The 18,851-nt window shown below is 30.9% G+C and overlaps 1 protein-coding gene and 1 long non-coding RNA gene across 3 annotated transcripts in view; one reads left to right on the forward strand and one right to left on the reverse strand.

Annotated features, from left to right (window-relative positions):
• LOC145680784 (uncharacterized) overlaps positions 1 to 18,851 on the reverse strand; it is a 101,108-nt gene that overhangs the window by 58,906 nt on the left and 23,351 nt on the right. For both annotated transcript variants that reach the window (XM_081751789.1, XM_081751788.1), the window contains exons 5-8: positions 14,245 to 14,453; positions 11,375 to 11,481; positions 9,458 to 9,602; positions 3,622 to 4,046 (exon numbers count right to left, since the gene is read on the reverse strand). In XM_081751789.1, coding sequence (XP_081607915.1) covers positions 3,622 to 4,046; positions 9,458 to 9,602; positions 11,375 to 11,481; positions 14,245 to 14,453 — 886 coding nt within the window. The remainder of the gene's footprint in view (positions 1 to 3,621; positions 4,047 to 9,457; positions 9,603 to 11,374; positions 11,482 to 14,244; positions 14,454 to 18,851) is intronic.
• On the forward strand, positions 943 to 18,776 carry LOC145680785 (uncharacterized). The gene is made up of 2 exons (XR_014130677.1): positions 943 to 1,028; positions 18,468 to 18,776. It is a non-coding gene; the product is annotated as an uncharacterized LOC145680785 (long non-coding RNA).

Raw genomic sequence — 18,851 nt, forward strand, 5'->3', positions numbered from 1 at the left:
CATTTCATTTTTGATGTTTCAGATTGAGTAAATTCGAATAATAACCAATACATTGTCAGAGAAAATTGAAATAAAGAGATTCTTTATTTTCTGTTGGAAAAACAAGCCACTTGAGTCGCCTTCTTCAGAAAAGAAGAGAGTTGTATATAAACTGATTCATTTATCTTTTTTCTTTTTTGTAGTGTTAGGTAGATAATTTAGACATTGGATAATACATTTATATTATAAAGTGATGACTGGCGTAAGTAATTGGGGTTGGAGTTAATGTTGTATATACAAGAGAACAGAAGTGAGCGACGTGGTGTAGCTGAACCAGAGAATCAACTGTACGATGTACATGAAAAAGAGAAAGTAGCCAGAATGGGATAATTTGTCATATAAGCACTATATATGTATTAATTTCTGAGCAGTGTAGAGATCAGAAATTCGTCACACATGTACTAATTAAAGTGACCGGCATTAAGTTGACACGGAGAAATTAAAATAAATAACGTAATAGTACTAGAGGTTGGTTGAGGATCAATGTTAAGATATGGCAAGTTTTAGCAGCAGTCTTACTATCTGAGAGTTAACCGGTCATACATCGTAATATTTTCCATAAGTAGAAGCTTTGCTTTTATATAATTAAACATAAACAAGCTATCTGCTAAGCAAAACAATATATTCACATTTAAAAAACTACATACGTGTGACAGTTTCGCAACACTTTGGCTTCATCAGATATCACTGTCACACTATCTTTATCACTGTCACACGTATGTAGTTTTTTAATGTGAATACATTGTTTTGCTAGGAAATAGTTTGTTTGCGGTCATACATGTTTATTTTGGAAATAATGGCTTGCATATACACCCACTTTCTTAAATTTAATCTTATTTTTATAACATTAATTAGAGATAAAATGTGAGAACACAATAATTGCAGACTAACCAATGGGCAAGAGTGCAAATCAATGAATACACAGGAAACGTAGCTGGATCATCGAAAGTAACGGTATTCAACAGTTAATAGCAAGAAAGGAACTGGAGGTAAGAAAACAATGTAGCAGCTAGTGTTACTAGAATATAGAAAGTAATCTAAATTTGATCTTTTCTTGAAAAGATAGAAGTAGAATATTGTTAGGAAGAGATGATAGGAAGGGTGAAATATGTTTATACAAATTTCACATGCCCACTTTTTAATAAATAAAGAAAATAAATAAATAATATATAGAAAGTTACTTGCTTTGTTTTCATCTTCAAATTTCAAGCGGCAAAAGGAATGAAAGTCCTACAACAGCGAAAAGTCGAATTTCAAGATATCAATGAATTTACATTTTCACGATCCCCACATACTGAAAATGTGTTTTTTTGGATGTTCATCTTTCCGTTTGTACGTGCAGAGAGACTAGAGGTCAGACTGTTCGCCATATTGAAAGTAAACTTTAAATTTAAGGTCTATAAGGAATTTCCTTGTGCTTTTTCCCATGCTTTTCACATATCTCAGTGACTAATAGGTGAAAATTGAAAACTAATATTTTCTTGAAAACAAAGTGCCCGACTTTGCGCTGGAAGAATAATGTTTCTGCATAATATTTGAAAATGAAGATCAGAGTAGAATCAATAACGACGTGCAACTCCTGACACACATATTACGGACGAAAATTAAGTTTAAATGTCATTGGGACTATCATCAGTAAACTTAGTGACCACAAAACTATGGATTCGACACTACTTTCAGTTATTTTGAATATTTATTTTTCACTTTTCTCATCTCTCTTCCATGCCGATAGGGGCTGAACTTCCACTTATTCGGCACATGGAGTGTCATTATTCATTTAAGCGACCCTCAAAACTGTGGATTCAATAGTAATATCGGTTGTTCTCGATTATTTTTACATATTACCCCTTCTAGAGGTGTCTCACCCCTACATTTATTTTGTTGTCAGATTGTAAGTCATTTGTATGTGTCAACTTGTTTTTAAAAATGAGTTTTCGCACCAAACTTCATCTTTCTAACATGAGGATCTTGTGTGATACTCTATTTATAGTATACATTTTAAACACTCCTTCCCCTTTAAACACTTTTTTCCTTCTTCCTTGGGATATGCATATATAATTCTAAATAGCCCATGGTCTCTTCCAGACTTCGGTCTCTTCGATACAATTACTTAGAAATATGCCAAGCCAATGATGTGGATTTGTATACCGGACAAACAAATATTCATATTTATATATAAGAAGATAATTCTATAGCGTGAAACAATTTAGTATTCTCGAAGAAAGGGATAATGTACCGGTAACGGTGGACTTTTTCTCAGATGATTTTATTTTATTTTTTAAAAAATCGGCATTAATCTGAGCTTATTTCAAAAATAAATATTTCACTAACAGCCCTACAACATGTCATAATCTAATTTTTTGTAGAAAGCTATTTTACAATTGATCTGAGAGCTATTACGATGATATTTTTCATAAATACATATGTAATTAACCTGTTAAGAGGTTGAGCTGCTTATTAGAACCTTGCGTTTATTGGATATACTGTTTTTAAGTACAGTATTTGTTTCTCTCACTCTGTATTCTGCTTACATTCTTCAGACCCTGAGTCATACACATTAAAATTAGCAATAACGTTTTTAGAATGTTGGTGATTAGCTACACACACTAACTCAACTTGGCTATACCAAGACATAAATAAAAACAATATAAGACGATATTTACACACATCTTTAAACTTAAAATAATTCATTTAACAATTTATTCTAAATTTTTGTCTTGTGCATTTGGTTTGAAAAATCAGAAAAGAGAAATATATTAATTCTATTTCCTTACAGAGGATCAAATATTTATTTAGGTTAGTCACATATTTAGTCAATATATTATATAAAATTTCCATTATGTTTTAATTTTTTGATGTCTATATCTGACTATATAACTAGTTTCTGGCTATAGCAACCTTTTCCCATCATCTTCACACCAGTCCTGGATTTCTCCTAGAGAAACCAATATTGCATTACTACAGATGAAGTAATGGAATATGTACAAAACTATACGAGCTGTTATTGAGAAAATCACTACTTTTCATTTTCATCCACCAGTAATCCACTTTGTTTTTTGATGTTGAGGAATGTTAGAAAGGAAGAAAAGGAAGAAAAATTAAAATTAAATAAAAACCGTTAAGTTTAAATTTGCCTTGATATCTCGAAGGATATGGCTTCTAGATTTTTGCGCACATATGAAAAAATGGATTTCAGAAATCAGTTTTTCGATATACGAGGTTATGAAATGTGTAAAATATGTTAAAATCTCAAATTTGATTTATTCACGACTACGAGGCTTTCTGCACTCCTATCAACGTTCGAATCTTCAAAGTATTTTCCTCTTCATATAATCTATGCCCTTTCAGAGACGAATTATAACAACATGTCAGGAAATAAGAGCATTCAGTAAAGGGAAATCCCCCGCAAATTAGCAACTTGATTAATTGTCACTAAAAGATATAGTGAAACAAAGTACTACGATATATACTATTTGTAAGGATTAAACAAAACAAGTAAGAAACTTGACTATTCACTATTTAAATAAGGAAGTACTAAAATGATACTAATACTAATACTATGCTAAAAAATTATAGAAGTACCTTTCGGTTTTCAAATCCTCGGATAGAGTCAATATTTGTTCCATTTTTTTCTCCTCGGATACTTTAGCTTCTTCTAACTTCTCATTGAGCAAATGTAATGAAGTTTCCATGCTCTTCAACTGCTCATCACATTCAAGTTTCTCATTTCGATATTTACTAATTGTTGTATCTTGTTCTTGCACTGTTTTTGTCAACGACTGCACAGTTTCTTCCATGTATTTTAATTTTGACATTTTGGTAGAGACATCATTCTCCAGTGTTTGAACTTGAGAAATTAAACTTTCTTTCTCTTCAGTAACTTTTTGAAGAATGACTTTCAAGTCACACAGTTCATTCTGAGCTTTAGACAATTCTAGTACTTGGCTTTCTAGAACCTGTTTGTTATTCTCCAATACTGATAACGCCTGTTCCATTTCTTCAAGTTTCTAGAGAAGAAAAGTTGTATATTTAGTTCATTTCCATGTAGTATCTTCAATGACCAGTATTATCATTAACAATAATAATCATTACAGAAGTAATAAATGCAATTAAAAGGAAGTAATGACTGAAACAGATTCAAAAATGGAATAATGATACTGAAAACAGTGAATTTGAAACCTAAAGCTAGCAGAATTATATTAAATTCATGACTTATTTACATAACCTTCTCTTTCTTTTGTATTCTTGATAAGCTACTCTTCGAGGATGAAATAGAAAGTACGAAAATAAATAAAATAAAAAGGTTTGTATTTCTGAACACAATTTACAAGTTAGCAGATGTAAATTATTGTAGAAAAAAATACGTCCAATTGGAGTTATATGCAGAACCTACGGAACTTATAATAGGAAAATAAAAATAAGTTATTAAAACAGGTATAAATGTATCTTTGGAAACGTACCAACCAAAGAGTGACATTAAAGTAAGTACGTATATTTCAGTCACAAGACAAGATAATTGAGATGGGGCTGGTGCTTTAAATATTTACTGTTTTATGTTGTAAGTTGTTTGCTTATATTGCTATTAATTTTTTATTTGTTGATTCGTTTCTTCTAAAGCTCGTTAATGTTCCTTTACGTTCTAATTTTATCGCAAATGTATTGGCTGCTTAAGATTCTTATGGTGTCAATTTTAATAGAAATGGATTATTATGTTTGGAAGAAGACAATATATAACGAAAGAAACTATGAGTAACTGAAATGATTAAAATAAGTATGAAAAAAAATATCTCAAATATTTAGCACATAACTGTATGCTTTAACTTTAAGTTTGGGTTTAAATGAGTAAATTAATTTAAAAAATAAATTAATAGGAATCTTCTTTTCGTTTCAGTTGATTTAACAGGTAAATATAATGTATATTTTAAAAAAATACAGTTTCTAAACAGTTCTTAAGAAGTAATAATGGCATATTTTATATGTTTTATGGAAAATTCTGTAATGACTGTTTAATTTCATTTGGAGATAGCAATCTTATCAAGCTGCAGTTAGTTAATCTTTTCTCAAGTCTAATTTAATAAATTCATATATACTAATCAAAGGAGGAAACAACTTTTTTTTTTTTTTTTTTTTTTTTTTTTTACACACACCAGATAGGTGCGAATTCTATATAACACACAAAGAGTGAAAAAGTGGCCGACTAGATCGAGACTCAAACCTGCGACCTCGTGCACAGCATGCCGATGCGTTAACCACTACGCCACCCAGTCCGCTTTCCAGAACAGCCACTCACACTCTCAGTCTCGAGATCGGTGCTCTCATCTCGAACCACGTGGGTTGTACCAGACCCGTGCTATGACTGAACAATCCTGTGTCCATATACCGAGCACCTTATGACGGTTGTGATTTCATATATCCTTTCATTAGTATATATACATTGACACATTTGGGGCTCATTCTGGAGTTTGAATAATTACAGTAAGATTGATACAGGTTTTGTAGTTTGTGAAATATAATCATGTATGATTTTTGCTATTATTAAATAAACAAATACAGGTAATGAGTAATACTTCTTTTGATTTGAACTGTCTTTAGTAAATTATAATTTCCAATGAAATTCATGCATGGTAGTATTGTGTTACAATCAGAGGGAAAAGTAGGGTAATCTCATACCCTATTCTCAACCTACATGCCACTAGATCAGCTTGCAGTAGCCAAGTCCCGAACTTTGGCATTATAATGTTGGATTTATTCTTCCAGTGAATCGCTACTTCGTGAGGACCGCTTTGTTCAAACGGTCTGGTCACGCTTTCTCATTAGCTGGAACGGAACCAACCACTTAAAAGGTGCAAGGTGAAGCTTGGAGCGTGTTCCTGAGATAGCGATGTTAGCTTATTGTCTACCGGATAGCAATAGATCCAATATCGTAATATCTTTAGAAATAATACCGAGGCAGATTTAACATTATCCATTAAAATTGTGCGTTGAACAAGGAACCTCAGAGAAAGAATAGCGGGACAAACAGTTTAGGATTGAAATTAGTTTAGTTTTCTAGAGTTTGCTCTTTGCAGGATTTCAAGTTGCTTGGAGAATAACATCTTAGTGCTAGTAGTCTTAGAAGAGTACGGAAATATAAAATAAGTCAAGACACAATAGCAGTGTGATCTAACATAACAACAAAGTTCAAATATATTTTATAGATTAGAAACTGGAGAATGAGATCGTAAGAAACACGAATCTGGCGACCACATTAATTGTCATTTAAATCGCAAAGTTTTTAAAGAACGAAAATAAAGTAAAAAAATACTATTACATTTGATCATACCTTTTGCATAAATGTTCTCAAAATTCTTTCGTTAGACTCTTCTATGTTCTTTTGTGGTGGACAAACACTGTGCTCGTGGGTTTTCTCCCGTTTCCTCCCACTTTCTTCATTCCACCATTTCATTTATTTCTCATAATCACCGTCTCCTTTAGCCTAACCGGCATAATCGTGGGACGTAAAGATTTCATTTCATTTTTCTTCTATGTTCCTCGGAAAGAGATGGGAAGACACTTTCACTACCATTTTATCAGGGAACTGCTTCTCTGGTCTTCGCAATCTACAATGCCTTTTTTATATATATATATCTGTACTTTTTTCTTTACATTTACAATTATTGATTGTTTGGGGGGGGGGATGCAAACGTAGCTTTTTGTCCCTGTCACGGTAAGCATTACTGAATTTACAATTATTATTCCCATATACTTTTCATTTTGCTTTATCTCCTTTTTTATTTATTACTTTTTAATTATTACGATTTTTACTTATTCATATATTTTTATTTTTCAACCCTTTCTCTCTATATTATACTAACTTTTTCCTTCATTTGTTACTTAGCTCTACTGAACATTTACTGACTCATCCCGTCCGATAGTTCTTTCTTCCTCCAATAAACTCTATCTACTTTTAGCCTGGTAACAATACTACCACATGCTCTTGTGACTGCATTCCAAGATGATGCCGATTAGTTGGGCACTTCACAGTTATTTATCTGCTATTTAAATTTTCTTTTCATTCTTTCTTCCTTTCCTATTCTTTCTTTCTTTTTGTTTCTACTTTTTCTCCACCTATTTGATGAAATATTTAACGAAAACGCTAGTAGATTTTTTAAAGCGTGTGATTAAATTATCATCATCTTCTCTGATAATCATTCAATATATAATATGTGTATGTATCGAACAGCTAATGATATTATTATTAAAATATCTTTTTATGAATAAAAAGAAACTGACTTTGCATTATGATTGTTTGATGGAGTGCGATTTAGGCACCTTGCGGTTCTAGGCGATTTATGAGCAGAACCCCCTCGCTCGCCACTACTTACCTGACTGAGTTTGTTCACTCACCCATCATCTGTAGTGAACATTGATGGGTAGGTGGGTCAGCAGATTAGTAGCTAACGTCACAAATTCTTTCTGACCAGTGTTGAGTTTGAACTATGAAATTTTGACTAAAATTAGGTTCGTTATTTTGGATTAATAATGAAATCTACCAAACCAAACAAAACACAAAACGTTGCAATAACAATAATTCAGTTAAAAGAATTGTTCCAAATATTGATTTCTTTCTTTTGCGGCTTCTCTGAATTCTGCGTCCTAGGCAAGTTGCCTTGTTTGCCTAGTAGGAAATCCGACGCTAATTTGAAGACGTAAATGGTTTCATACTGGTTATTCAAACCGAGAATATCGGAACAGTTTAATATTTATAATAATTTTCCTTTCTTCAATTAACATTCATTTATATTAATCAAGAAATATACTTATTTTGCAGAATATGTTCAATATTACTGAACTGTAGAGCTCTCTAATAGACTTTCCTCGTGGCTGTGTGGATAGCGTAAGCACCTTTCGTGCGAGAGACCAGGGTTCGGTTTCTGGATGGAGTTCATGTGGTTCGGATCTCGCGTTAAGCAGTAGATCCACATCTCATATAATCTTGCTGATGAAAGAGACGCTAAACTTAACTCAGATCAAAGCAAGTTCTCTAATATTATTATGCAATACTAATTCTGGTTATTGTCGTATGAGTTCCTTCATGTGATTCCTGTAAGGTATGCAATCGACAGTTTTGTGCTGCAGATATCATTAGATAAATGTAGATTATTGTTCGTGCTTAGTATACCAAAGGTATGGTGTAGTTTTCTGCCTCTTTTATAAATATACTTTTTTTCCATAATCAAATTTTAAAGATCTTCTTTATTCTTTCATGTTATAACATATCATTTTATGTAATTTCTGAACATAGACCACCTAACAAATTGACAATTTCGGCCTCGAAACCACTTATATTATTGTGGTTTATATTATTAATAGCCATAAATTGGAAATCATTTGGAGTGTTTCACATCACGATTAAAGCACAAGAGAAACACGGTCTCTACTGTGCGTAATGTGCATCCAGTTACTAAAATTTAAAGAGTGAAAAAGCGCAGCTGAGCCCAGAATAGAAAAAGATCTCCGGCTTACCGTGCTGGCGCAAACCAAATCAGGACATCATCGGTCCGATCTCAGGAAAAATAGATACTTTTAATTTTAAAGTCGGTGCTTACCATGCATTAGATGTACAGAAAACATAATTACACACTCGAAGAAAGTACACTACATGCTTTTCGCTAGATACTTCATTAGATAAGAAGGGTAAATGTAGGGGAGAAGAAAAGATCAGAAAAGTAGCTGTGAAGCGTCCAAATTCATGCCATGTTGGAATGTAATACTATTGCCAGACTGATATTAGGTAAGGGTTTAGTGACATGGTAACATTATGAGAACACGTGACCTTGAGTTTCAAGATGGTGATGCTCATCTGAACGTTTCAGATCCATTTTCTCTTATTCTTTTAATTTCTGCTTGTTCGCGCCCTATTTTTATGATGGATGAAGGTCCTTGCAGTGTGGGTATGTGATTATGTTTTTGTTATTTCTTGGTAATTCATTTTCTCACGTAGTTTCATTCGGCTTACATCCTATTTCTGTTTATTATATTTTTATTGTTTAAACTAGCATAGAAGTGATATGGTAGATACAATAAAACTGAAGATACCTGGAAGTTTCAACCATTAGTCTGATTAATACAAAGTTTCTGTCTCAGAGTCATGAATCTCAGTGTTAATGATGAATCTTATTCAATATTAGTATCCCCTATTATCAAGGAAACGTTAACAGTACTGATGATAAAATAGAGATAATGTTTAATGAATATGTTACGTGTTTTCTAGTGTGCATAATATACATTTTTTGGTCCACTTTCTACACATAATTGTGTACTTTAATAACTTTAATTAAAAAAAAGATTCTTGATTAAAATGTATCAGGTATTTAACTAAGATGAATTGATTGTGCAGATTTTTTTGAAATCTTTTTGCCAATTTCGTTTTTCTTACCTTGCTCAAATCTGTATTCTGATTTTCCAAATCTTCAATTTTAGTTTTCATGTTGGTGTTCTCAGTTAGAGTATCATCTCGACACTTTTCTACGTTCTTCAGACTCAACTGAAGCTCCTGTACGTCAGTCTTTAGTTGACAAACACTAGTAGGAAGAAAGGAAAAGAAAATAATTAATAATAATAATAATAATAATAATAATAATAATAATAATAATAATAATAATAATAATAATAATAATAATAATAATAATAACGAAGAAGAAGCTTAATTAAAAATTAAGCGTTAGATTATTTGACTTAATCAGAATAGATCTCTTTGAAAATAATATTATTAAAACTAAAGTAAATGGAAGTAAAATAGATATATCATTTCTTCACTATCATCTATTTTTCTATCTTTATTCGATCTATTACGCAGACAATGAACTTACTACGCCCTTTCAATGAACTTTACAATAAGTTTTAAAAAATGGTGTTTTCTTCTATCCGCATCTGTTGTGACTATAGATAAGGGAATTTCAACAATAATGTTAAAAAAACAATGACTATTTGTTTTAAAATTTAAAGCAATACGACTGAACTTTCTCCAATAGGAAAAAAAGGAACACCATTTTAAGGTATATCTACTCTAAAGTTATTGAAACTATACCTTACCATTAAGTATGAATTTTGTTAACATTATATCTATATATGAATTTCTTGAGAGTATCCACTGATAAACTGAGTATATGGTATATCTATTGTGAATTTTAACATTTTTCTTACTTTCTAGTGAGTATAAAGTTTTCAAATAAGTATTTAGAAATTTGTCATTCTTATGATACAAACTTTACATTCTTGTTATACAATACTTTCGAAATCAATAGTCACATACTGACAGTCCGCGCTGCATGTTCGTTAAGGAACTTTCCAAGTTCGCTGTTATAAAAGTTTCCCTTATTGTTTCCTACTATACTACTACAGACAATGAAAGGATTTCATCTTATATATTACACAAAAAATAAATAAAATTAATCAATAACTTATTGAAAAACATTCATAAAATATAAAAAAAGTTCATGGAGAAAAAAGTACTCGAACTAATTTCTTGTTTTAAAGAATTCAACAAACATAAATTGATATTTATGCATTAAAAAAAAAATACCAACGTGGTAAAAATACTTTGAGTAAATTGAAAGAAATCAAAAAAGTTGATGAACAAAACTTGAATGTATTATACAAACAATACGAATATTTCTTTCAACTACAAAGTTCATAATTCTATGGTTATCGTATACTATATTACTTACAGTACTAAGTTCAGTATGTTAAAGCATAGGTACAGATATTTATACGCACTTGTAACTTATCTTATTTGCTTTAATGTAATACATTCAACCATACCAAACTTGCGGTGAATATCTGTCAGTATATTCAAAACAAAAGTAAAAAATACACAGCTAAGATTAGATCAAAAATGATTGGGAAATTGGTTTGTAAATGCTGTAATAAAGCCAGCGAAAATTTGTCCAAAAATGTATTCATGCTTTTGTGCGTATTTACTAAATTTTGCTACGGAAGAAATTATAATATAACAAAATTTGTAAGTGCAAACAAGGATATATTTGCATACGACAACTTTCTGTACTAAAACGATTTTTATACAATATGTTTTAACTTACACTAAGAAATTAAATGTATAATTACAGTATGGACAAGAACATTTCCTATCGTAATTATGGTAGCAAACTAAATTTACGATATAAATATGTAGGAACTGCCTCGAATACTTCTCTGTCTTGGAAAATGTCCTATTTTCAACACAAAATACATATTTATAAAAGTAGAAAAATGATGTTTCGTTTCGTTTGGTTACACTTCAAAAGTAACTTGATACATTTAAAAGGTTTTGAGATCAACAAGATTGTATACTGACCTCTCTGTCTCTTGGTTCAAGGCTGCTGTCAATTCTTTCAACTCCTGAGAACTTTTTGCTTGTTCCAACCTAGTTTTTTCTTGTAGTTCTTCTAATTCTTCATTTGCCTTTTAAAAAAACAAATATAATGTAAGAAGGAATAGATGTAACAGATACGAGGAGCTGGAATGGGGAACACAGAAATACATTTTAGTTCCCTAAAATTTGACTAAAACTTGATATATATGACTCTATTCGTTTGTCGCGTGACTTACTTTCATGATGAAGAAAATTAAGACTTATAATAAATGCGAAAGGCCCTTAGAGTAGTTTCAAGTCCGATACAAATATGGTTAACGTATTTAAGACTTCACTAACAAGTCCCAAGTACTACGAATGGCACGTTGACAGTTCCTAAGTAGCACTATAAAACTGCAACACCATACTTGATCGGGGTAGAAAACAGATAAAAATAAATAAAAACAAACCAAATAAGAAGAAATAAAAAGGAAAAAACAAATCAAAATGGCTTTAATGATGCATTTAAGTCTATACATAAGAAAGTGGCACATAATATACAACAGGGTATCTAAACCTGCCCCAAATTATCGAATAGTAACTTACCTAGTTGAAAAAAAGAAGTTTTACGTCCCACAGTCATGTACTTCAGGCTAACTGAGACCTATGATTAATGGAAGTGAATTATTATGAAATAATTAAGAATGTAGAAGGAACGTGAGAATTCCAAGAAAATCCACGGATGATGTTGTCTACCACAAACACGAACGAGGGTCCCGTAGTACCAAAAGTGAGCGCTCTCCCACTGAGCCATCGTCCTCCCTTAGTTAGTTTAGAATAGGGGGCAAGTAAAATATTTAAGAAGTAAGAAGTGAGAGATAGCAGATATTGAATTATTTTCATATTTGGCAAGCAAGTCTTGTTCATATGGTGAGAAGTAACATAGAAAAACTAATAGAAACATTATTGATAATTATGGGAAAAGTGTAAATTATATAACCTCAGTTAGTGATTGTATTCACGTATAAATAATTTTGCAGTGTTAATTACCATCTAAAACGTTTCTTTTCTAATCCAATACAAAGAACATGTCTAACAAATAATGCAACATGCAGTAAGCATAAAATCCTGTAAATCATCGAATGAGTACACTGATGCAGTGTCTGCAAATATTTCCTTATTCTCCCAGATTCGCAGCATTCCTGCACCCCTGATGAACCACATAGTCTTACTGAATACTAGGAATACTATCAGACCAAAATGCAATGTAAAACATCCATGGCCATGTTACAAATAAACACTACTTTTGGATCATATGTTATAGATTATCACATATTATTCACTTGAGAAAATATGTTGCAAACTTTAATTGTGAAGTGAGTTAACATGAGAGACGTAAGCCGTAATTAAGTGTTGCAAAGAACGGAGATGTACTTTATTAAGTATTTTTTTCAGACAACCTTATTACTCACCTTCGGTGCTTAGGGACCCTGGTTCGATCCCAGCTCGCGCCATGTGGACTTTGTGGTGGGCAAATACCGTGCTCGTGGGTTTTCTCGGGGTTCTCCCGTTTCCGCCCACTTTTTTCATTCCACCATTTAATTCATATCTCATCATCACCGTCTCCTTTAGCTTAACCGGCATAATCGTGGGACGTAAAAGTGAAATATTTCATTTCATTTCAACCTTATTACTTTTTCACTGTAATTTTCTTAGCCTTAAGGAGTAGATTTTATTTAAGTGTGATCTAACATGCTTATATATTAAGATCTTTCTACCAATTCTTCCATCATCATTCATTTGTCTTAATCATCCGTCTCCCTTAAAGTAGCGGGCATAAGCGTAGGACATTTTCTTTTCTTTTCTTTTATTAAGCTTCATAGTTTTTCCTTGACTTGCTTCGTTTTGTTGTATGTTAACCAATTTTAGAAAGATTATACCGATGTTGGTGTGTGTACCTGGACATGAAATATCCTAGTACACAGCTTGAAAAAAGGCATGGAGATCGCCGTGGCGCTGGAAACCATTATCTGGCTTTTTATTATTATTATTATTATTATTATTATTATTATTATTATTATTATTATTATTATTATTATTATTATTATTATTATTATTATTATTATTATTATTATTATTATTATTATTATTATTATTATTATTATTATTATTATTATTATTATTATTATTATTATTATTATTATTATTATTATTATTATTATTATTATTATTATTATTATTATTATTATTATTATTATTATTATTATTATTATTATTATTATTATTATTATTATTATTATTATTATTATTATTATTATTATTATTATTATTATTATTATTATTATTATTATTATTATTATTATTATTATTATTATTATTATTATTATTATTATTATTATTATTATTATTATTATTATTATTATTATTATTATTATTATTATTATTATTATTATTATTATTATTATTATTATTATTATTATTATTACACGTTGCTACTACCAGATTTTACCTATCAGTAGTTCTGGTTTGGCAACTGGTTTCCAAAACTGGCGCCTAGTTAAGAAAAAAAATTTTTCTAGCCTTCTTCTACCAATTAATAAAATATTTTCATGCAAATGATTATTAAGTTGTTTCATTGTAAGTGGAGAAAGTTTTAAATATACGTTCATGGACAATATAACGTTTGGATAAGGTATTGTGCTAGTGTAAATCTGTTTTGTAAACTATTATTCATATCTCAACAATGTAAAAATCACCTCAAACAACATCTACATATAATAGATTTTTTCATATTAATTTAATCTATTTTAAGTGTAATATAACACGTGAATTATAGTTATTATGATTTTTCTTTTAATTATTTGCTGGATTACCTTTTTTAGTTGTTCACTTAAATTTTCTCCTTCTCTTGTCAGTTCTTCTATTTTAGATTTGTTCAAAGAAAGCTCCTTGGAAAGGGACTCAACCTTCTCTGTTTCAGTTCTCAGTTGCTGTTCAATAGTTTCGATTTGAATTACTAGTTCTGTTTGTTTAGTTTCAGCGTCTTTTCTTTCGTTGAGTCTATTTGCTTTTTCTTTCTCAACTAAAAGTAAAAGAAAAAAACATGATATTACATTAGATGAAACTATCTATCACTATAAAAATAAATCTATTAATTGATTGTTTTCTGCTTCTGGTGGCTTGATGAAATTGTAAAGAAAATATTTGGGGCTGAGAAGCAAACTAGTATAAGTCATAAAATATCAATTTTACAGGAGAAGCGAAAAAGTGTTTTCAAGACAATATTTTGTTGAATTGCGTCGATTGTTTATTGAATACTGTAAAACTTATACAGGACTTCTCTAACATGATCTTTAAATTAAACACTTTCGTTCTTTTTTATGTCCTATAGTTGTATTGTGTAATGTTAGCAACAATGTTTTCAGTGTTAGTGTAAAATGACTTGTAATAGTTTCCACAAAATTATATTTCGGCCATATATTAACAAAGAAAGAACTGCTTATAATGAAAGAAACACATTGTAAAGCAGTAATTTCAATGTATCTCACATAAGATACATAGAAATTTTTGTTTAAAGTGTGTTTATTAGTTACATAGATCTAATTATGAATTCAATGGTTTAATAACTCACTATAAGCATTTATTAAACTGACAATCATTCAGGTTCTTCAGAACTTGATCACAATGCGGTAGGTTTCTGTAGTAGCCATGCCAAACGTGGGAGACCCACCTTAAAAGTCTTTGAATATCTTTGTACTTTGCGGAACTGACAAGCTTCAGTGTTCCACTTAATTGCAGAACTTCATCTGTCCATGTAGCATGTCGGGTGGATTTGTTTAGATCAACACTTTGAAAGTCTTCACCAAAGCTTTCCTTGTAGTATAGCACTCTAGGGCTTCTATAAGCACTTGCATGTGTACCATTTTGGATATAAACACATCTTGTTCACTGCTATCTTTTTTAGGAAGACGCAAAGGACTCGAGCGTTGTCCACACAATGCCTTGAAACTCCTAAAATTTTCCAACTTTATGTTAAGAACAATAAAGGGTTGTTTATGTCTGCAACTTTTAACAAGTTGCTGCCAGTTCTTACCTTTATAAGTGCACTTACAGGGTATCTACTAAATTTCAAAAATGAAATTTCGTGACTTTTTCTTTACCAAACCATAAAATTTCGTAACATTCAAAAACTAATAACAGTACTTATACTCTTCAGCATTTATCTTCATTTTATCTCTACTTTCAAAGGCTGTTCCTTGGAGTGATAAAAGGTGGTATCTTCTCATAGTTGAATAAACTGGTTAGATGCGTAGGTGCTTTCGGCGATGCAATGTGATTTGCATCGCCACTGCTCAATGATGCCAGTCGAAGGATAGTCTCAAGAGCGAATTTGAATGTGAATTAAGCCGAATTTTCATGCATGCGATAGAAGCATGCTTTGCTTTCGATTTGGTAGCGTCTGAAGCCGACAACAGACATTTTTGGCGGTGAGTTTTGACGTTTTATACAATAAAATTTTCCAGTCTGTACTTATATGTGTGCAGATCGTTACCATAAAGCTAAATTTCATGACTATTTCTTGACTTTCATGACCGTTTTTCTGTTTTCGTGACTTTTTCATGACTTTCGTGACCGATAGACACCCTGGCATAGCATTATTTACCTCTCACACAAACGGTGACTTGGATTAGTTTACAACTTGCTATTTCTTAAACTAGCTGTTTCCGGACCGAAATCAGTTTACCACAGAAAAGATCATACTAATGAAAGTAAGAAAAATATGATAACTCTATTTCGGCCAAAAAATTGACTTGGCATAGTTTACCTCTCAGCCTCAGATATATGAAGCAATTTAACAAAATGAATTCTATGGTTATTTATTATATAATATTCTTAAAAAATTAAAAGAAACAGCGGCCTTAACATTAAATTGTGGAGTTAGTAAGTAAGGCATTCTGAAGATTTAACACAGACTATATTGATCAACAAGATAAATATGCACATAATTAAAATCAAGAACTTTTTTCGTTTCCGTCAATATTTTTCACTATCGAATAGTTTCCACAGAAGCTTTTGTTTTCTTCAACGGTAGTAATGAAACTCGCGATTCATAACTACCTTGTACGGATGATGAAAATAAAATATTATCATTAAGAGAAAGTATAAATAAAGTACGCATACGGTACAAGTTGGTGTTTATTTACATGGTGCTACACGTTTTTACGAACTAAACGTAAATTTAAAACTGAAGAAGTACAAATTATTGCCACAAGAGATGATGTGATTAGTAATGAAAGTTTCGCTATTACCATTGGCAGAGATAGATGCCTTCTGTTGAAAGAGTTCGGTAACTAAAAACATTGACGCAAACGAACTTCTTAAGTCCTAGATTCAAGGTCTATTGGAGTTTACTTATATATATACACAGCGTTTATTTCTAAAAATAAAGGTGCCGGTACGCTGAACCTGATGTTCATAATGGTTAAATATTGCATACCAATCAGGGTATTATTATTATTATTATTATCAACAATAATAATAATAATATCCAGTATCATACCACTACAATCTTGTAACTAAAAACTCTTTATGTACACAACTTATATATAAAGATGCTTTAAAAACTTCTGATTTTTACATGTTAATTTTATAATGCAACAAATGTAAATTAATATTTCTTAGTGATTTGTTTCTTGGCTTTCTCTCTTTTTGTAAATGGGCTAAAGTAAGCTGATATTGTTAGTCTTCAAAAGGCATTAAGAGTTCCACAACTACTGAATTTCAATAACAATGCAGACACAGTACATAGTTCACATAATGTTTTTTCAGAATAATAATCATGTTAGCAAAATGTTCTAGAAACCTCTACTAAATTAATGGATAAAATTTTCGAAAAAAATCTAGGGGATGTTTTCACTTAATCCTCTTCCTAATAATGAATAAACACAATTAATTGGACGCATTAAAATAGAAACTGAGCAAAGGCTCCTCTCCGGAGAAAGTACAGAGTTGGAGCCTCAACAGAATAATTGTACTGGCTTTCAGTTTAGTCGAACTTCAGCGACAGAAAAAACTTGATGGAATTATTTCGTTGTGGGAGGTCGTCTTTTCAGAAAAAAGTCTGGTTGATTCAGAACCTTCATGGTGTATATTACCGTGCGAAAGAAGGGAGGCGCCAAGACGTGTTAGCGAGTGAACGAGATACAGAAAGCCAAAATATTTCTAATTCTTGAATACAATTAACTGACTTCAAGAAGGAACAAAGATTCGAAATTCTTTCTCTAGAAAGGAAAACAAACAAACAAATAATAATAAAAAAAACTGATTTCCAATAAAACTATATATTTATCAAATATATATAAAAACTATATATTTGGTATTTTCGAATTTTCTCGTCAACCCCTTTTTAAGATTGAAGAGGAAGTATTCTGTTCTCATCAAAACGATGCCGACACGACGTACCGCGATTATTAAAAAATCTTGCAATATTTGTATAATAGTAACTATACTAAACTCTACTGATGTAGAACGATCTAAATTGTTTTTGTCAAACTGTCAAAGCAAAATCTGAAATTTGACAGAAAAACTAAAATATTTCAAACATTTTGCACAGAATATAGCAAGCCCTTTAAAGTGTCCTCCATAAAAAAAGGCATATACCGGTGTGTGCCATTATTCAAGTTAACTCTCAAGTGTTTTGTTAGTTTAAACAGAACGGATCAAAATATTACAATGAATATTTTAGACAAGTAACCTAATATAAATATAAAAAATATATAAATGAGATTATATAGTTTTTTAGTGATTGTTCAGTTGGCTTATCACCACGTACACTCAGATGATGGGGTTGTGATCTAGAAAGATCTCAAGAGGAATTTTCTCCAGTATTACACAATAATTTTCAGTACATTTTCAATATTTCCTGTGTTGATACAAACTTCGAGTAGATTTCCAGTATTTCAAGCATTTCTAATATCGGTAGACATCTTATAGGTTGCAATAAACTATATTCTTCATTATAAAATATGTATTTGAATATACTTTGAAAAATAATTTTATTATATTCTTATTAAAATTATATTTATAATCTCTGTAGGTAATTTGGTAGCAAATATTAAATAAAAAAATCTACTGGAAGAAGTTGAAAACAATTTTTGAAGATATAAGGTGCAAAAGATCCATTTTCTCCAAAATTAATAATGAAAAGTGTCTTTTCTCTTTATAATAAAGAACCAACGTTGACACAGAAATATTTAGCCAACATCAATGCTTGGAAAGAATGAATATGTGAGTGCACTGGAGAAGTTCTGAATAACATGCTACTGGTAGTTAATGGCAAGTTTTCTTATAAAACTATAGAATTGTATTGCAAGCATTTAGAATAAACTATACTTAATGAATATTACTTAAGCGAATTGTCAATACAAACAAGAATGTATGCATATTGATCAATAAATAGTTTCAGTTTTCTTTGAAGCAA

This window comes from Thermobia domestica, chromosome 3 (genome assembly GCF_964235325.1).
Source record: "Thermobia domestica chromosome 3, izTheDome1.hap1.1, whole genome shotgun sequence".
Taxonomy (NCBI): domain Eukaryota; kingdom Metazoa; phylum Arthropoda; class Insecta; order Zygentoma; family Lepismatidae; genus Thermobia; species Thermobia domestica.